Below are 15,138 nucleotides of genomic sequence, written 5' to 3' on the forward strand. Positions count from 1 at the left end.
TATTTTTACAATCTAGATCCTCCAATTTTGGTGACCAGAATTGTCGTTAGATTAAAAACCAATGTTAGAATTGAGAATTTAGAACAATGATCTTTCTTGTCCTTAAAGAGAAATCCTTTAAAACGAAAATTGTTTTCACGTATAAAAACTCATATATTAAACTACTTTTGCATCCTTTTGTCATTATCTTGCCTGTACTTGGAGAAATCCTCGCAGACTGAAGCTATTTTAACAGATTTAAATTTAAACAAACCACACATTCATGGTACCTCTCTGGTGCTGCATGTGAGATGACGCCACAAAAAATAGTGAAAAAAAAATGATAGAAGTGAGAAGGGCCAATGTTGTCTTCACATTTTCACCAAGTTTCAGAAAAATCTAATGGATGGGGCAAAATTCATGGGGTGTCATTTTTTGCAATTTTGAGGCATTTTTGACCCTTTTTGAGCTCCTAGGAATGCCAAATCCCAGTGAAAATGGACGAACGGTGCAGTTTCACGCCTTAAGACATGTATATTTGAATTCAGCACCATGGAAAATCACTATATTGACATATGTATCAAGTATTTGAGTAATACGTAAAAAGAGCTCCAAAAAGGCAGGTTTTCTGTAGCCCTAAAAAATCCCAAAGGGATGCGAACAAAAATTTTGCCAGGGTCACCCATAGTGAATTTATATTAAGAACAATGGCTTCCAGATTTTAGCCAAGTTTCATGAAATCTAATGAACCGATCAAACGCTATGGGGCAAAAAGTGTCATTTTGGGCTATTTTGGGGCATTTTTTACCTCTTTTGAGCCACTGGAGGCGCAACGGGAATTGTTGCAAAAAACATTTTTTACTGTGCACGTCTATTTAATGAAATACAATTTGTGGCAAAATTTCAGGAAAAACTAATATATGTCAATTGTCTGGACTAACGGACGCACAGATGACACTGAAAACATAGATCCCTTTCTGATAAATCAGGGGACCAATAAACACATCTTGTTTATTATCAGGATTCTCAATGTCCATGACTATTTGAATACCCAAGCCCAAAATTCAATAATTAATTAAAGAATTAAGCCCGTTTTTGATGATGGAGCAACGAAGTACTATAAAGTTGCATGGCAAACAATGAGATGAAGAAATTTAGAAGAAATCAAACAATAAAAAAGATGAAAAACTTACAGCAGATATGAGGTATTTATTTCTCTCAGCTTCGACATCAATCAATCCACCTTTGACTCGTTGCTTCTCTAGTAAGGCCGCCATTTCTTTTTGCTGAACAACCAGATCGTCTGACAACTCAAATGCGCTGGTGTCTTTGGAGGGTTCTGGAGCTCCAAGCCAGGAGTCTAAGTCATAGGAGATCGTTTCTCGACACACAGGGCACACAATCTAAAAGAGAAAACCGAAATTGTAAAAAGGAGAGAGGACGAATAAGGAAACATGAACAGATCCTTTCTTAAGATGCGTCTAATTAAAGAGTTTCAAACTGATAAAAGAAAATTGGACATTTTAAAACCTTTCGAGTTAATTGATATTTTAGACCTATACTAACAACCTGTGAGTCATTGGGCCAATGTTGATATATTGTACATTCAATAAAAAGCTAGAAAAAGAAAAGTAAAAAGTTAGATAAGTGTAACAGTATCACTGTCTTAAATAAATGTAACAGATTCAATAGACAAAACATCCATTTTTTTAACACGTCTAATTTTCACAAAGCTAAAAGATAAGGAATACTAATTGTCTGTATTTTTTAGATCAGGTGTTTTCATTGATTGAGATTGTCGGACTGATTTCCTCATCTTGGTTGTTATAGTCACAACGTTTTGGCCGTTTTGCCCTCCGGCCTTAATCTGGTGTTTTGTAACGAACTGGGGAACCGTTTGTTAGGAGTCTCGAACCCAACCCTTTATTATTATTATGGGGGTATCGTGTTTGGACTCCAGCTAGGCTCTGGGACATAGTTGCTGATTCTCTGTTTTGAATGTTACTTTTCACTGCCTTCGTTCAGGATTGAACTCAGCACCTTTGGGTAATTGTAAACTTGATACAACGTCTAGGACCACTCTGTGACTATAACAACCAAGATGAGGAAGTCAGTCTGACAATCTCAATCAATGGATAAGGAATACATTGTGATATCATAATAAATGAAAGAGCTAATATTTGCTTTACATCACAGTAATTATCATCCATTGTATGTATTTTACAAAATGGGATATTTAATCAGAATAACAATTTGAACCAAGGTAGAGAACTTTTTATATTTTATATAATAATGCAATTGTCTCCCTTAAGATTACTTTTAAAAGTTATACAAAGATTATTAATTTTAGATTTTTTTTTATTTTATAAATAACTAGTGGATTTATCAGACAAGTCAACTAGTTATTTACAAAATAAAAAAAAAAAAAATTAAAATTAATAATATATGAATTTTCCGCCAATAAGTCAGTTTATGCAAGTGCTAAATCTGTGATATGTTGAATTTAGTATCGTTAGGAATTTAAACTGTATGTTTTTCTGCTTATGAATTACTCTAGATAGATAAGAAAAATATAACATCACTAAATCTGAACAAATCTAATTTAACACTGCAGATTTTGGACAAAGAAATCAATATTCTACTGGATAGAACTATATCAATAGGTTTTTAGCCGGTTAAAATAATTTTTAAGAGGTCAAAACCGGATCAAAATTGAAAAATCGTTATACATTTTGTACATTCATCTTAGTTTATTTTTAATCAGTTCATATGCGTGTCACATTGGTACAGTGGTAACGTTGCTACAGTTTTGATTTCAGTTTTGATTCTAGCTGATGGCACCCAAATACTTTTTCTTTTTTACTTTTGAAATTATGACTATCATTCAAACACGGTAGTGTTTGAATATATGGTTAAGTGGCAGTTTTAGTCATTTAGAACTGCTTTAAAGCTTCACTGCTCACTCATTTTTCAACCAAATTTCAAACAATTATTAGTTCATGGATCACCTTCCTAGCTATATTGTGAAAAAAAATTTTGAATTTTCGTTCAGTAAAACAAAAGTTATGAATTTTCTGGTGTTCAAAATAAAAAAAATATGCAAGGAGGTGAGCGATGTTTTTTTATGACTAGTTTCCATAGCAACCACATCGCTTCAGTCACTACTGTTGCTACTAATTCACTAATGAAAGCATGAAAGGGAGATAATTGGGAGGATTTCATTGAAAGCAGACGAGTGCCGTACATTGTTATTACATAGGTGTTTATGGAGGCAAAAAAATAAGACTGAACTTAACAAAGAACAAATGAATTTATTGGAAGCCTGGAAAAATCATGGATTATAGAAAAATGCGAGCATGAAAAGTAATATGTTTAAGCTTAAACATGGGAAAGTAAAGCACTAGTTGTTAAAACTGGAAAAGAAAAAGACAAAATATTCTAGTAAAAAATATAAATTCATAACTTAAAATATTGCAGCATTAAGATTTTTTTTTTAAATTCAATTTATAACATTATATAATCAATTCTTAATGCTGCAATATTTTAAGTTATAAATTTATATTTTTTACTAGAATATCTTGTTTTTTTCTTTTCTTTTATAATAATATATATATGAAATCTAGACAAATTTAAGCATATTTTTCTTTATTTAATTGTTATTTAATTTTTTTTTATCAACAAATATCAGATCATTTTAAGACACCCTGTATATATAAATGAAAATTTTGAATTAAATTCAGTGAATTAAAAAATTCAAGGAATACAAAAATCTAAAATTTTTTTCCTTTATTCCTAATTCTCAAGAAACAGCTCATTATCAGAGCATATTGAAATGAGTCATTTATTCAAAATCCAGGAATGAAGGGAACTTGAATCTTTTTTATTTCTTGTCTAATAATAAATTTGTTGTGAATTTTTTAATTTACTGAATTCAATTCAAAGTTTTCATTTATATATACAGGGTGTCTCAAAATGATCTAACACATTTGTCGATCTAAAAAAAAAAAAAAAAAAAAAATATTTGTTTTATTTTTTAAATGTATGTAAAATACCATTTATTCCACACAATCTTAAATATTAAATCGCCCAAATGTTTTCCATCATTGCTAACATATGATTGTAAACGTTCACAAAAGTTTTCAATAACTCAATGCATCATTTCAGGTGGAATAACAGCAAATTCAGAATGAATAGCTTGTTTTAATTCTTCAAGAGATCAAGGATGGTGGCTGATTACTTTTTACTTCAAATCTCACCACAAGTAATTAAAATCGCAGGGGTTTAGATCAGGCGATTTTGCGAGCCAACCAATATCACCACGCAAAGAAATGAAATGATCCAGTAACATTAGGGGATATATATATATATATATATATAACACCTTTGACTTTAAACAAGCAAAAGTAGTTATATTTATTTCAAATAAACTACACCGCAGACGTCATAAATGAGTAAACGTTTATCTAAAAGAATATAATTTAATTGTAGACACAGGTAGACCCTCTCACACCATAGAAACATCTATAATAATTAATACATATAATCTCAATCAATAAATTACATAACAAAACACACTCATTTTATTTCTGTTACACACCTATATTTGAATTTTAACAGATATATTTTTTCCAGAAAGAATATTAACTGCGTTCATATCTTTTAAAAACATTAACTATATGACGTTATTAAAAATCTTCCTCTCTTTAATAATGCGAGCCCCCCCCCCTACTTTTTTGAATTTCCAACACTTTTTTCCATTTCTGAAATAAAACAGCGTCACACTTTGCACATGAAAAAGTTAAAAATATTTTGTAATGGTGTTTGTTTTCTTAATCTCATTCATCCAGAGGAAGTCTTAAAATAAAGATGAAATGTTGATGAACACATAACTCGGTTTGTTCCTTTTCATTTCTCTCTCTCTCTCATATATATATATATAGTTTGTTTATCATACAAACATTTTTGGTTACATATGTGCATACATGTTTCAGTGAATCCCAATTCAATGTAATTTCTGTTTTAACATCGATTCTTTTTTGATCTGATAAAGTGTTATCCTTGAATTAGGATTCGACTGAAACATGTATGCACATATGTAACCAATTACGTTTGTATAATGAACAGATTATATACTAGCTCTGTCCTGCATTGAGCACTCTTTAATAATCATGCAAGTTTCATTGGATTTACACCCAGAAAACCAATTGATACAACCATTATATATATATATATAATTTGGTACTTGTTTAGTTTAATCAAAACATTAAAAAAATTAAAATATTGGAAAAAATTATATTGTACATATGGCGCCAAGGGAGATAACTCCAATTACCACTTAAAGTTTGTCAAAATTTGACGAGATTTTGAAACATGGACAGAAAAAAAACCTAGATAAATATTTTAGTTTTTTCACTTATTTTACAGTTTCCCTGTCCTTTTTTTAATCCCTTTTTCACTTAACGCCCCCCCACCACCTCCTCGTTCATGAAATGAGCAAAATGACAGGATACAATCGATTCCATTAAAATTTGATTTTCCTCTGTAAAAAAAACTACTTGATCAAATCAAGTGAAATCTTTTTTTTATGAGAACTAAATTCCATAACGGGAATGTACAATATTAATTTTTTTCAATGTCTTGATTAAACTAAACAAATATATATATATATATATATATATATATATATATATATATATATATATATATATATATATAGTGGAAATGGTAATTAATAAAAACTGAATAAAGTGCTCAATACTGTTGTAGAGCAAATATGCGGTTTATTTTTTATTACCGTATCTTTCTTTTAAGTTACATTATTGTTTCAGCTACTCGGCCGTTTTTTTTTTGGCCAAAAAAACGGCCGAGTAGCTGAAACAATAATGTAACTTAACAGAAAAATATGGTAATAAAAAATAAAACGTATATATATATATATATATATATATATATATATATATATAGTCATCCACATACAGTACTGTTTCGCGGTATCCCAGCTCATCGGTGTGGCAGGTAATGAATTAACAATGTTTTGACATCGTCCATATATATATAATTTATATAGTAATAAAATTGGACTAAAAAATACATTTTCCACAATAAGAAAAACCTATAAGGATAAAATAAACTCTACCTAATTAAGGAGTAAAATTTAAATATATTAAAATGAAAAAGAGTAAAGTTACACAAGAACTTTATAACATCATCAAGTCAATAACCCTTATTGACTTGATGATGTAATAAAGTTCTTACGTAACTTTACTCTATCATTTTAACTGATTCTATAATTTATATATATATATAATAATGTATCAAAAACAAAAAAAAATAGATGATGAAAATAAAAAATTAAACTACAATATTTATTAATCCATCAAATTGTCTCTTTTTGAAAACCCATAGGTTAAGAGTTTTTCTTTATCATAATTCCTTGTTTGAATTTTTGATAGAATAATAAATATTGTGATGTATTCAATTTTTATATTCATCATCATTTTTTTTTGTTTTTAAATTGATCCATCTAGTATACTGAGCTTCTAATATAAAGATAAATATTATCTTTGGAGCATGCTCATATAAAACTGACACACCTGGCATTGTATGAAATCGAAATATGATTTGGGGAAATTTTATGTCCCATTTCTCTTCCTGACGCAAAAAGCAAAACAAGGTATACGCATTAAAAGAAAAGAAAATGTTGCATTTACATCTTTGTTTGATTGCTCATTACAGCCGTTCTGTTGAGATGCAGCAACAGCTGCAGGGGAATCTGTTGTTTCTTCTAGGGTCAGTTTTTCCAAACAGTGTTGCACATATCTCCCCAAGCAGTGGCAATGAAAGTAATGGTAACACTCAGTGCGGGTAAAGCTCTCACCCTCCTCAAAATGTTGTTGACAAATTACACACGGCTGTCGAGGGATGTTACCTTCAGTCAAACTTTCTTTGGCAAGCTGACAAATAAAAAAAAAAAAAGCATGAAATAAATCAATTATCCAGAAGATTCAGAATTATAGATGAAAATCAAAACAAATTCATTTTCAAAATTACAATGGTTACTTTGCATCAACATTAGGTGAAGTTCTCTTAAGATGTGCAAAAGCAAATATGATGTCCGTCTATTTCTCTTCCAAACTAATAATTATGCAAGATTTTGTTTCCAGAGTTTTTAAACAAGAATTAATTATTTGGATTATTCAGACTACTGTTCTCATGTTCTAATTATATTCTAAAATATACATATTTATAGTATACTAGCATTTCAGCCCGGCGTTGCCCGGGTGTTTGGAGGTGTATGCTGAGCAAAAAAAAAAAAAAAAAAAGAGTAAATTTTTTTTTAATTTGACCCCTATTATGACCCCTTAAAATTTATAGTTTCGGGCTGAAATCACTTTATTAAATTAGATCCAGGTTCAAGGAACCTATATCTAAAATTTCAAGTGTCTAGACCCAAAATTGTCGGAGGAGTTTGGTAGAGTTCTTAAAGGTCAAATCGTTGAAATTTGACCCCTTAACAGCCAAATTTCTGACTGACACCCGTCACATCGATTTTCCCAAATCTCAGTACCCGGTATTTCAAATTTCGAGTCTATAGACTAAAAATTGACAGAGTTATTGCGTAGGGAAATGTACACAGACAGACAGACAGACAGACAGACACGTTCATTTTTATAGATATATAGATATTTCCTTTCTTTTAGCAAGCATTTCATTTTCCATATTAAAATTTGTAAATTTTTTAATTAAAAGAATAAAACAAAAAAAAACAAACTAACCTTAATTATACATTTTCTCAGTCTGTAGTGTATGTAAAAAATATTATTTTTATCATGAATTTTTATTTAATAAAACTTTTTAAGCAATTCTCAATAAATATTGAGTGTAAGTTTTTCTTCTTTTAAAATGTTTACAGGCTAAAAAGAATAATTTGTAAATGTTTGCTACGACAATTTAATTTTTTTCCAATTATGTGAGTGTGCAAAAAGAGGAAACTTGACAAAATGTGGCATTACTTCAACTAGTTTAAAATTGGTTGGACATCTTGAAAAATTCTCCAAGTTTTTAATCTCACAAATTGATTATGACCAATTATAGACCGATTACTACAGAAAATTATCAACCATGATGGGAGACATTAACGAATTATAACTTCTGGGTTCATTGATACAAAACAAAGTTGAAATAGGAATGTTGTTGACAACCGTTTGACACAGGAGACAATGGTGTAGCAGTGGAGCTACATAACCTGGGTAAGATGATATAAGAGGATAGCTGTTGCCTGAGCCGCATTCCCTCCACTCTCCGCAAAGCTAGAGGATCAAAGGTAAAAAGACAGAGTCGATACTAATTGTGCTGCAAGAGTTGCCGGTGATGACAATATAAAGTCAGGTTGTCTTAGGGACTCTGTCTCCAGATTTTCTGTTGGTGTTTACAACCTTAGCCTTAGGAATATTGATAAAATATTAAACAGCAAAATAGTTAAAATCATTTTTAATTACAATTAAATGAAGACAATATTCAGTTATTAAAGGAAACAGAGATGAGGTAAAGTAGGAGCTGCCCAATGGAAGAAAGGAGTGCCTAGATGGAATGTTTGAATAGAACTTACGTCAAGCAACTCATAGAGCATAGGTCCTCCTCTTCGTTCTTCAGCAACATCCCTCAATGTGAGTTTTAGGCTGGAAACAGAGAAAACAGAAAATTAGTCCAAAGAAAAATTGAAGAACCCCAACAAGATTTGCAATCTACAAATAATTCAAACTAACAATTGTAATTATTATGACATTTGGAAAACGAACCTGTTTAATTCCTCTTCACCAAGGCCACGTGGGTTTTTGATGGTAATCTCAGGCACATCTTGAGGGTACTGTAAAAAAAAAAAAAAAAAAAAAAAAAAATTTAATATTTTGTTAAAACTCTTTGAAAAAAATTCATACAATGAACATTTTGTGTCCATAACAAAAACCGTATCACTTTAGCAAACATTCTTTTTATTTCTGAGATAAAAATAATTATATTATGGTATGAATATCGCTGTTATTATTGATGCTCTCCTATCTGTTCACCTCTCTAAAAATTGAACACTGTACAGACGACTGAACTCATTTCAAATCAAATGCTTGAGAGAAGAATACTTAGAGCTAAATAGCAGTGTTCCAAATAACCAAAACAAAGAGAATCTCTCACACATATGCGATGTTACTAGTCTCAGTCTTTTCTATAAATACTATTATGGCATGTATTCTTCAGAATTGCTTGATGTATTCTTTGCTTCCTTTGTTCCAACTAATTTCACTTGTTGGTCTAGTGATCTCCATCAATTCGCTGCTTTGATACATCATCGTAATACAACTTAATATTCCTGAAGCTTCTTTCCAAGAACTGCAGGCTTGTTGAACTCTTCTTGTTGACAGTTTTCCTCCTACCCATAGCTTTGCTCTTTTCAAGTCTTTTCTATAATCATCTTTCCTTCTTGTTAGCTCCTTACATAAAGTGGATTCATGCTTTGTCTGGGTCGATTTCAATTTAAAAATATATATATACATGTAATTTGATAATGACATCATTTGAAATGGTTTGATCATATACAGCACACACAACTGTTTGCATTCCAAAAGGATTGGCTTTTGGAGAACTGTTCCAGGCTAAATGATTGTTAGGTGACGCGCATAAACGCTACAGAACCCATGAAGAACCTTTGGGATAGAATAGTGATGGGACGATTTCAGAATTTTTCCCTTCGATTCCAATACAAATACCGATTCCGTTCTAAATTCCTGCTTCCAATACAAGTACCGATTCAGATTCTTTTAAATTTTCTCAATATTCGATAAGAAATTTATTGCTTGTAAAAAAAAAAAAAAAAGAAAGAAAAAAGTGTTTAATTGTGTAATGTCCATATTTACTTTTTGCAAAACGTAAAATGTACACTGGGGTAGATGGTGGGGGGTATATATCACATGAGTAAATGTAAAAATATTTTTCTCAAAAGTTTTCCTTGTAATTGATTGAAACTTGTGAGACATGTAAGATTTTTATTTCTTTTAAAACAAAGCTGGTTTGCAAGGTTCGTTCTTAATGTTATTTGAATTTTTTGATAATTGAAAATAGTCGACGATTTGTATGCACAATTAGAGGACGGCATAAAAAAAGAACAGTTTACAAAATTCTTTTTCCCCTATTAAAATAATTTCCTAGAAAATCATTCTTAACATGGAATTACCGGGGGTGGGGGCGACTATTCTGAGACTTCTTTCTCCAAAAATGTTCATATTTCTTACCTTAATCATTAAATTTAATTAGTTATTAGATTCATTTGTTTTACTGTAAAAAAAAACAAAAACATAATGCAGAAATACTACTACTACTAATAATAATACTACAAAAGGTGTAGATTAAGATCTTTAGTTACCATTAGCCCATCCCAAAAAATAAAATTCTACTATTTTTTTTAGGTCGTACTTTGAAAACTTTGAACAAATTATTGCAACTTGTTTTCTTTTTTCACCAATTCGCAATTATAACATTTTGTAGTGAAAGAAAAATTTCTCATTACAATTCTGCAATTCTGTTAATCCACTAGAAAATAAAAATATGATTAATTTTTCAGACGATTCCGTGTAGAGGCCTGAAAAAATAAATAAATAAAGAAAACAACAAAAGTCGGTTTTGCATATAAAGTTAACGGAAAATGATCGCTCTTTCAGACAAGACAGCGTTTTAAGGATGTAGTCAATTTTGTTTGTTTTAAAATCTTAGTCATGTTAATGTTCCTGATCCAAATTTAGTATAAAATATGACATTGCCAATAGTCATACAAAACCTGCCTTTTTTCATAGTACTAAACCTAAGTCTGGGTGGTAATGCTAAAAATAAGGCGATTACGAGTGGTTTTATGACATAGTCGGTCAGACTTAAGATTAGTGGTAAAAAATTTGGTTAACTGCCCTAAAAGTTAGAATGGCCCAGAAAAAGGGGGTCATTTTACAATAAATGTATATGTACAGCTCAACCCACTTTAAATTCTACAATAATTGTTTTCTTTTACAGTGTGTTCACACAGTCACCTAAAATGTAGAATCTCATTGAGAGGGTGATTTTAAAATGTACACATAATTTCTTTTTTATAATTGGATAAATTTCTAAATGTCCATACTTTTATCCCCAGTTTTGATTAATTCATTATGAGATTTTCACTTGTGGTAAAAAAAATAAATAAATAAATAAATAAATGCAATATAACATAAGATTATTTCAAAAATGATCACTCCAGACCAGGTAGGTGCCAGAAAAATTAAAAGTAAAACTTGTCAGGAGCCACCCTAACTTTGAGGAGTAATGTATCACCTAAGTGCTAAAACAAATGTGAGCATTTCAAAGGGTTTCCTAAGGCAATAAAAGTAAGCAACTCTCGATTGTTTACTTTTGTTTGCTGTAATCTCTATATAAATAAAATGAACTCATTTTTTCCCATCGGATTTTGACATTAATAGGATTAAAAATCAAGATATTTCATGCAAATATAATATGCACAAACGGCAGAACAATATCTGAGGTGTGTTATAGGCTTATTATTTCTCAAATTCCTCGATAATCTTAGATTTCTATACTTTTTCTGCTGAGAAGTCACGGCCAAAATCGGTTAAGATCAATGGAAGTGGTAAAATATTTTCTCTCTAATAAATTCCTCCTCCCCCTGCCACCACTTAACACCGTTTGGGGATCGTTCACAAGGAACAGTTGAGAAAAGAACACCGGTTTGGCTTCGTAGTTCTTTCATGTGAAGTTATTTAAAATCACTAAACTAAGCTGCAGTGCTCTGTGGCGTCGTGGTTAGCGTGCTGGACAATTCACATTATATTTTCACGTTCGCACCGACCTACCGTAGTCGTTTTTTTTTTTTTTTCCTAAACAACTGGAATGGACTTTTCTTGGTGGCCGAACTGTTAACGTTGCAGATGTTTTTTTTTTGTTGTTTTTTTTCACACTTTATTTTCTTACTTTTACTCATGACTCCGGGTTTGATCCTTCCTACTTACCTACCATAACATTTTTTAAAACTCCCCCCCCCGGTCCCGGAAACAAACACTCGGGCAACGCCGGTACCCCCGCTAGTTTACCAATAAAATAATTAAATTGGACCCAGAAATCCTGCCCCCCCCATGTCCCTTACTTTCATGTTATAAATATATATTTTTCTGATGAATAAATATGTTCGTTTCTTTATAATATCTAGGGAAAAAATAAAAGAATTGTTTTGGAATCAAGCATGAGAGGTCAGATCCCCTCCCCCCCTGACTCTGATACTCCCAAAAGTTCTGATTTTTCTGATTGTCGATTCCGATTAATCGTCCCAACACTAGTATAAACCTAGTTTCTTGAGAGTATGTAGCTGCCCAACCAATCATGATGATGAAAAGGATCTGAGCTTCAAACGTGTAATATCTCTTAAGCCAAGGATAACTCAGTTTTAAGCAAAGAATCCACCTGATTTGTCTAATCCACCTATGCGGAAATATTTGGCACACAAATTGGAATCATCAGTTATCTTCAGAATTGCAAATCCTAACTAGTCAAGGTCGTCTTTGTACACAAACATCATCATCATACTAAAATAGGTTTCATTCAAAACAGACATTAACACATAATACAGAATATTTATGTTATATAACAGCACTTACAAAAGTAAATGAAATGTTGAATCAACTTAAAAAGGGTTTTAATAATCAGATGAAATCATAGTAATTGTGCTCCCACCCCCTTCACCATACATACTCCTGACTAACCCAGCAAGGGAAGGTAACTGCAACAAATTTGACAATCTGTCATTTCAAAATACAAAATATGGAACTGTTACTGTGAATGATTTTTTGTAACAAAAAAATAAATAAATAAATAAACAGATCTAGGACATTTTCTATTAAATCATTTTTTGTAATTTTTTGGGGAATTTATACTAATTTTGACATGATACATAAATACATAATGTTTTCACCTGAAATGTGTTTGTTTCCAAATCCATTAATCAATACAAGCACCAATATTTTTTTTTTTTAAATGTCAAAAATATATTAATTCTATAGTAATAAGTAGTAGTAATATTACACACTTAGGCAAGATTAAATGTAAGGTTCCCAAGATTTATATTGAAACTAGCCTGGGTGCCCGGCGTTGGAGATGTGTGTTGAAAAAGAAAGTGGTACTAGGCAGGCAGGCTCGAACCCGTACCACAAAGGAGGAAAAGAATGTGACCGCCCCCCCCCCCAAAAAAAACGTGACGTCATTGCCGTCGCATCCATTGCCAAACCGGAGTGGCGAAGGTTTAAATTAAGGCTAGTCAGTTGAAAAGAGCGGATGACTTTCGAAAATATCGGCGAAAAAAGCCACCCCTCCTTGTAGAAAAATGCCCAGTTGAGGGTAAAGGAATTAATGTTTTTAGCCAATTTTTCGATATTTTCGTCCGAAAGGTCGAGCTTCAAAATGATACTGATCTTGTGGAAATCTGTCGCTTCTGTCGAAAGTTTTAGGCAGACATGCATACAAACGTACATACATTTAAACAGACAGATGAGATTTATATTATTGACTAGCGGGGGATACCCGGCGATGCCCGGGTGTCTTGAGGTAAGTCAAAACTCCGGGGGGGGGGGGGGTAAATAATTAAAAAAATGTTTGGGTAGGTGAGTATATGAGGATCGAACCCATACCCTTGAGTTGGAAATTAATGTGTGAAAAAAAAACGTGCGATATTACCATTGTAACGACCCCGGGAGCGCGTGCGAAAGAAGCCTTTTGAAGACATACACAAAATGATCACACACATTTTGCCTTTTATATATATAGATTATCACAAGTGGAGCCATGACTGATTAAAAATGCTGGTGAAATCAGAGTCTTTTATAGATTCAAAGTTAAATCTTTACTACAAGCAATGCGAACTAATAACTTAATTCTACACAGTCATAGCTGATCAAGTAAAAACAATCTACAAAGTTTTTATTGCGTATCAAATATAGGGTGTCCAAAAAGTCACTGGAAGATTTTAAACTTAAATAGATTCTTTATTTTTGATGATATCTTTCTGTAATTTTAACACAATCTGACTAGGACATTGGGAAATTAAAAAAAAAAATGCAAAATTCAAAAATCTTTATTTATAAAAAATAATGTCTTTTAAATGTTGTCCATTTTCAGCTTTGCATATTTGCGCTCTTTCCAAAGCATTATTCATGACAGATTGCAGAATCTCTGGATTGCGATTTAACTCCTTTATTTCGTTCCCGACGTCTTCCTTCAATTCTTGCAGGGTTTAGACTCTTTCTTTAAGATATCCCCACAAGAAAAAGTCAGGGCTAGTCAAGTCTGGTGAACATGGCAGCTATTTGACATTGCCAATTGAAAATCCAAGGGCGAAGCTAAAAATGGGCAACATTTAAAAGACATTATTTTTCATAAATAAAGATTGTTTGAATTTCGCATTTTTTTTTTTTTTTTTTTTGCCAATATCTTAGTCAGATTGTGTTAAAATTACAGAAAGATATCATCAAAAATAAAGAATCTAAGTTCAAAACCCTTCAGTGACTTTTTGGGCATCTTGTAAAAAGTTCAGTTTGAAATTCCATATAGGATTTCCAAATTCAACTGGAAGGTTCGCAAATTCAAAAAAATACACCTGAAAAAGTTGGGCAGGTTACATTGATCAAACGTGAATATAACAACTAAGATAGTTTACATAATCAAAATAATACAAATTATTAATCTGCATTGCAAAAATTTTGAAGCATTCACGATTTTCAAACGTTTTGTTATTCTGTTATTCCCTCCATTCTCAATATAACATTCCAAGGTGGACCTGTACAATGCCCCCCCCTCCATATACTTTTTTTCTTTTTTAGATTATTATCAAATGGACAGTAATCAACCAGATAAGCTCCCAAAAGTCCCAAAAATTCAATATTTAAAGATTTTAGGGGGCGCTCAGTTTCTAATCCAACATTCTAGTAAATCGATCCCCCATAATGGAACCAGTCAATGTTTGAAAGCCAAATTGCTATATAAAAAAGGTCAAATTCACAAAATTTGACCTTTTCAGAGTTACCAGATTGTCCTTTTTAAAGCTAAATTTATTGGCCTTTTGAAAAGTAGTTTGGCCTTCAAATA

The 15,138-nt window shown here is 31.5% G+C and overlaps 1 protein-coding gene across 1 annotated transcript in view; it reads right to left on the reverse strand.

The window, feature by feature from the left end:
• The window catches only part of LOC145276776 (uncharacterized), a 140,532-nt gene that overhangs the window by 17,330 nt on the left and 108,064 nt on the right, over positions 1-15,138 (reverse strand). The window contains exons 5-8 of the mRNA XM_080128051.1: positions 8,778-8,845; positions 8,588-8,657; positions 6,690-6,932; positions 1,173-1,382 (exon numbers count right to left, since the gene is read on the reverse strand). Of these exons, the coding sequence (XP_079984177.1) occupies positions 1,173-1,382; positions 6,690-6,932; positions 8,588-8,657; positions 8,778-8,845 (591 nt within the window). The remainder of the gene's footprint in view (positions 1-1,172; positions 1,383-6,689; positions 6,933-8,587; positions 8,658-8,777; positions 8,846-15,138) is intronic.

Source organism: Euprymna scolopes, chromosome 1 (assembly GCF_053919585.1).
Source record: "Euprymna scolopes isolate OS-2025 chromosome 1, ASM5391958v1, whole genome shotgun sequence".
Taxonomy (NCBI): Eukaryota; Metazoa; Mollusca; class Cephalopoda; order Sepiida; family Sepiolidae; genus Euprymna; species Euprymna scolopes.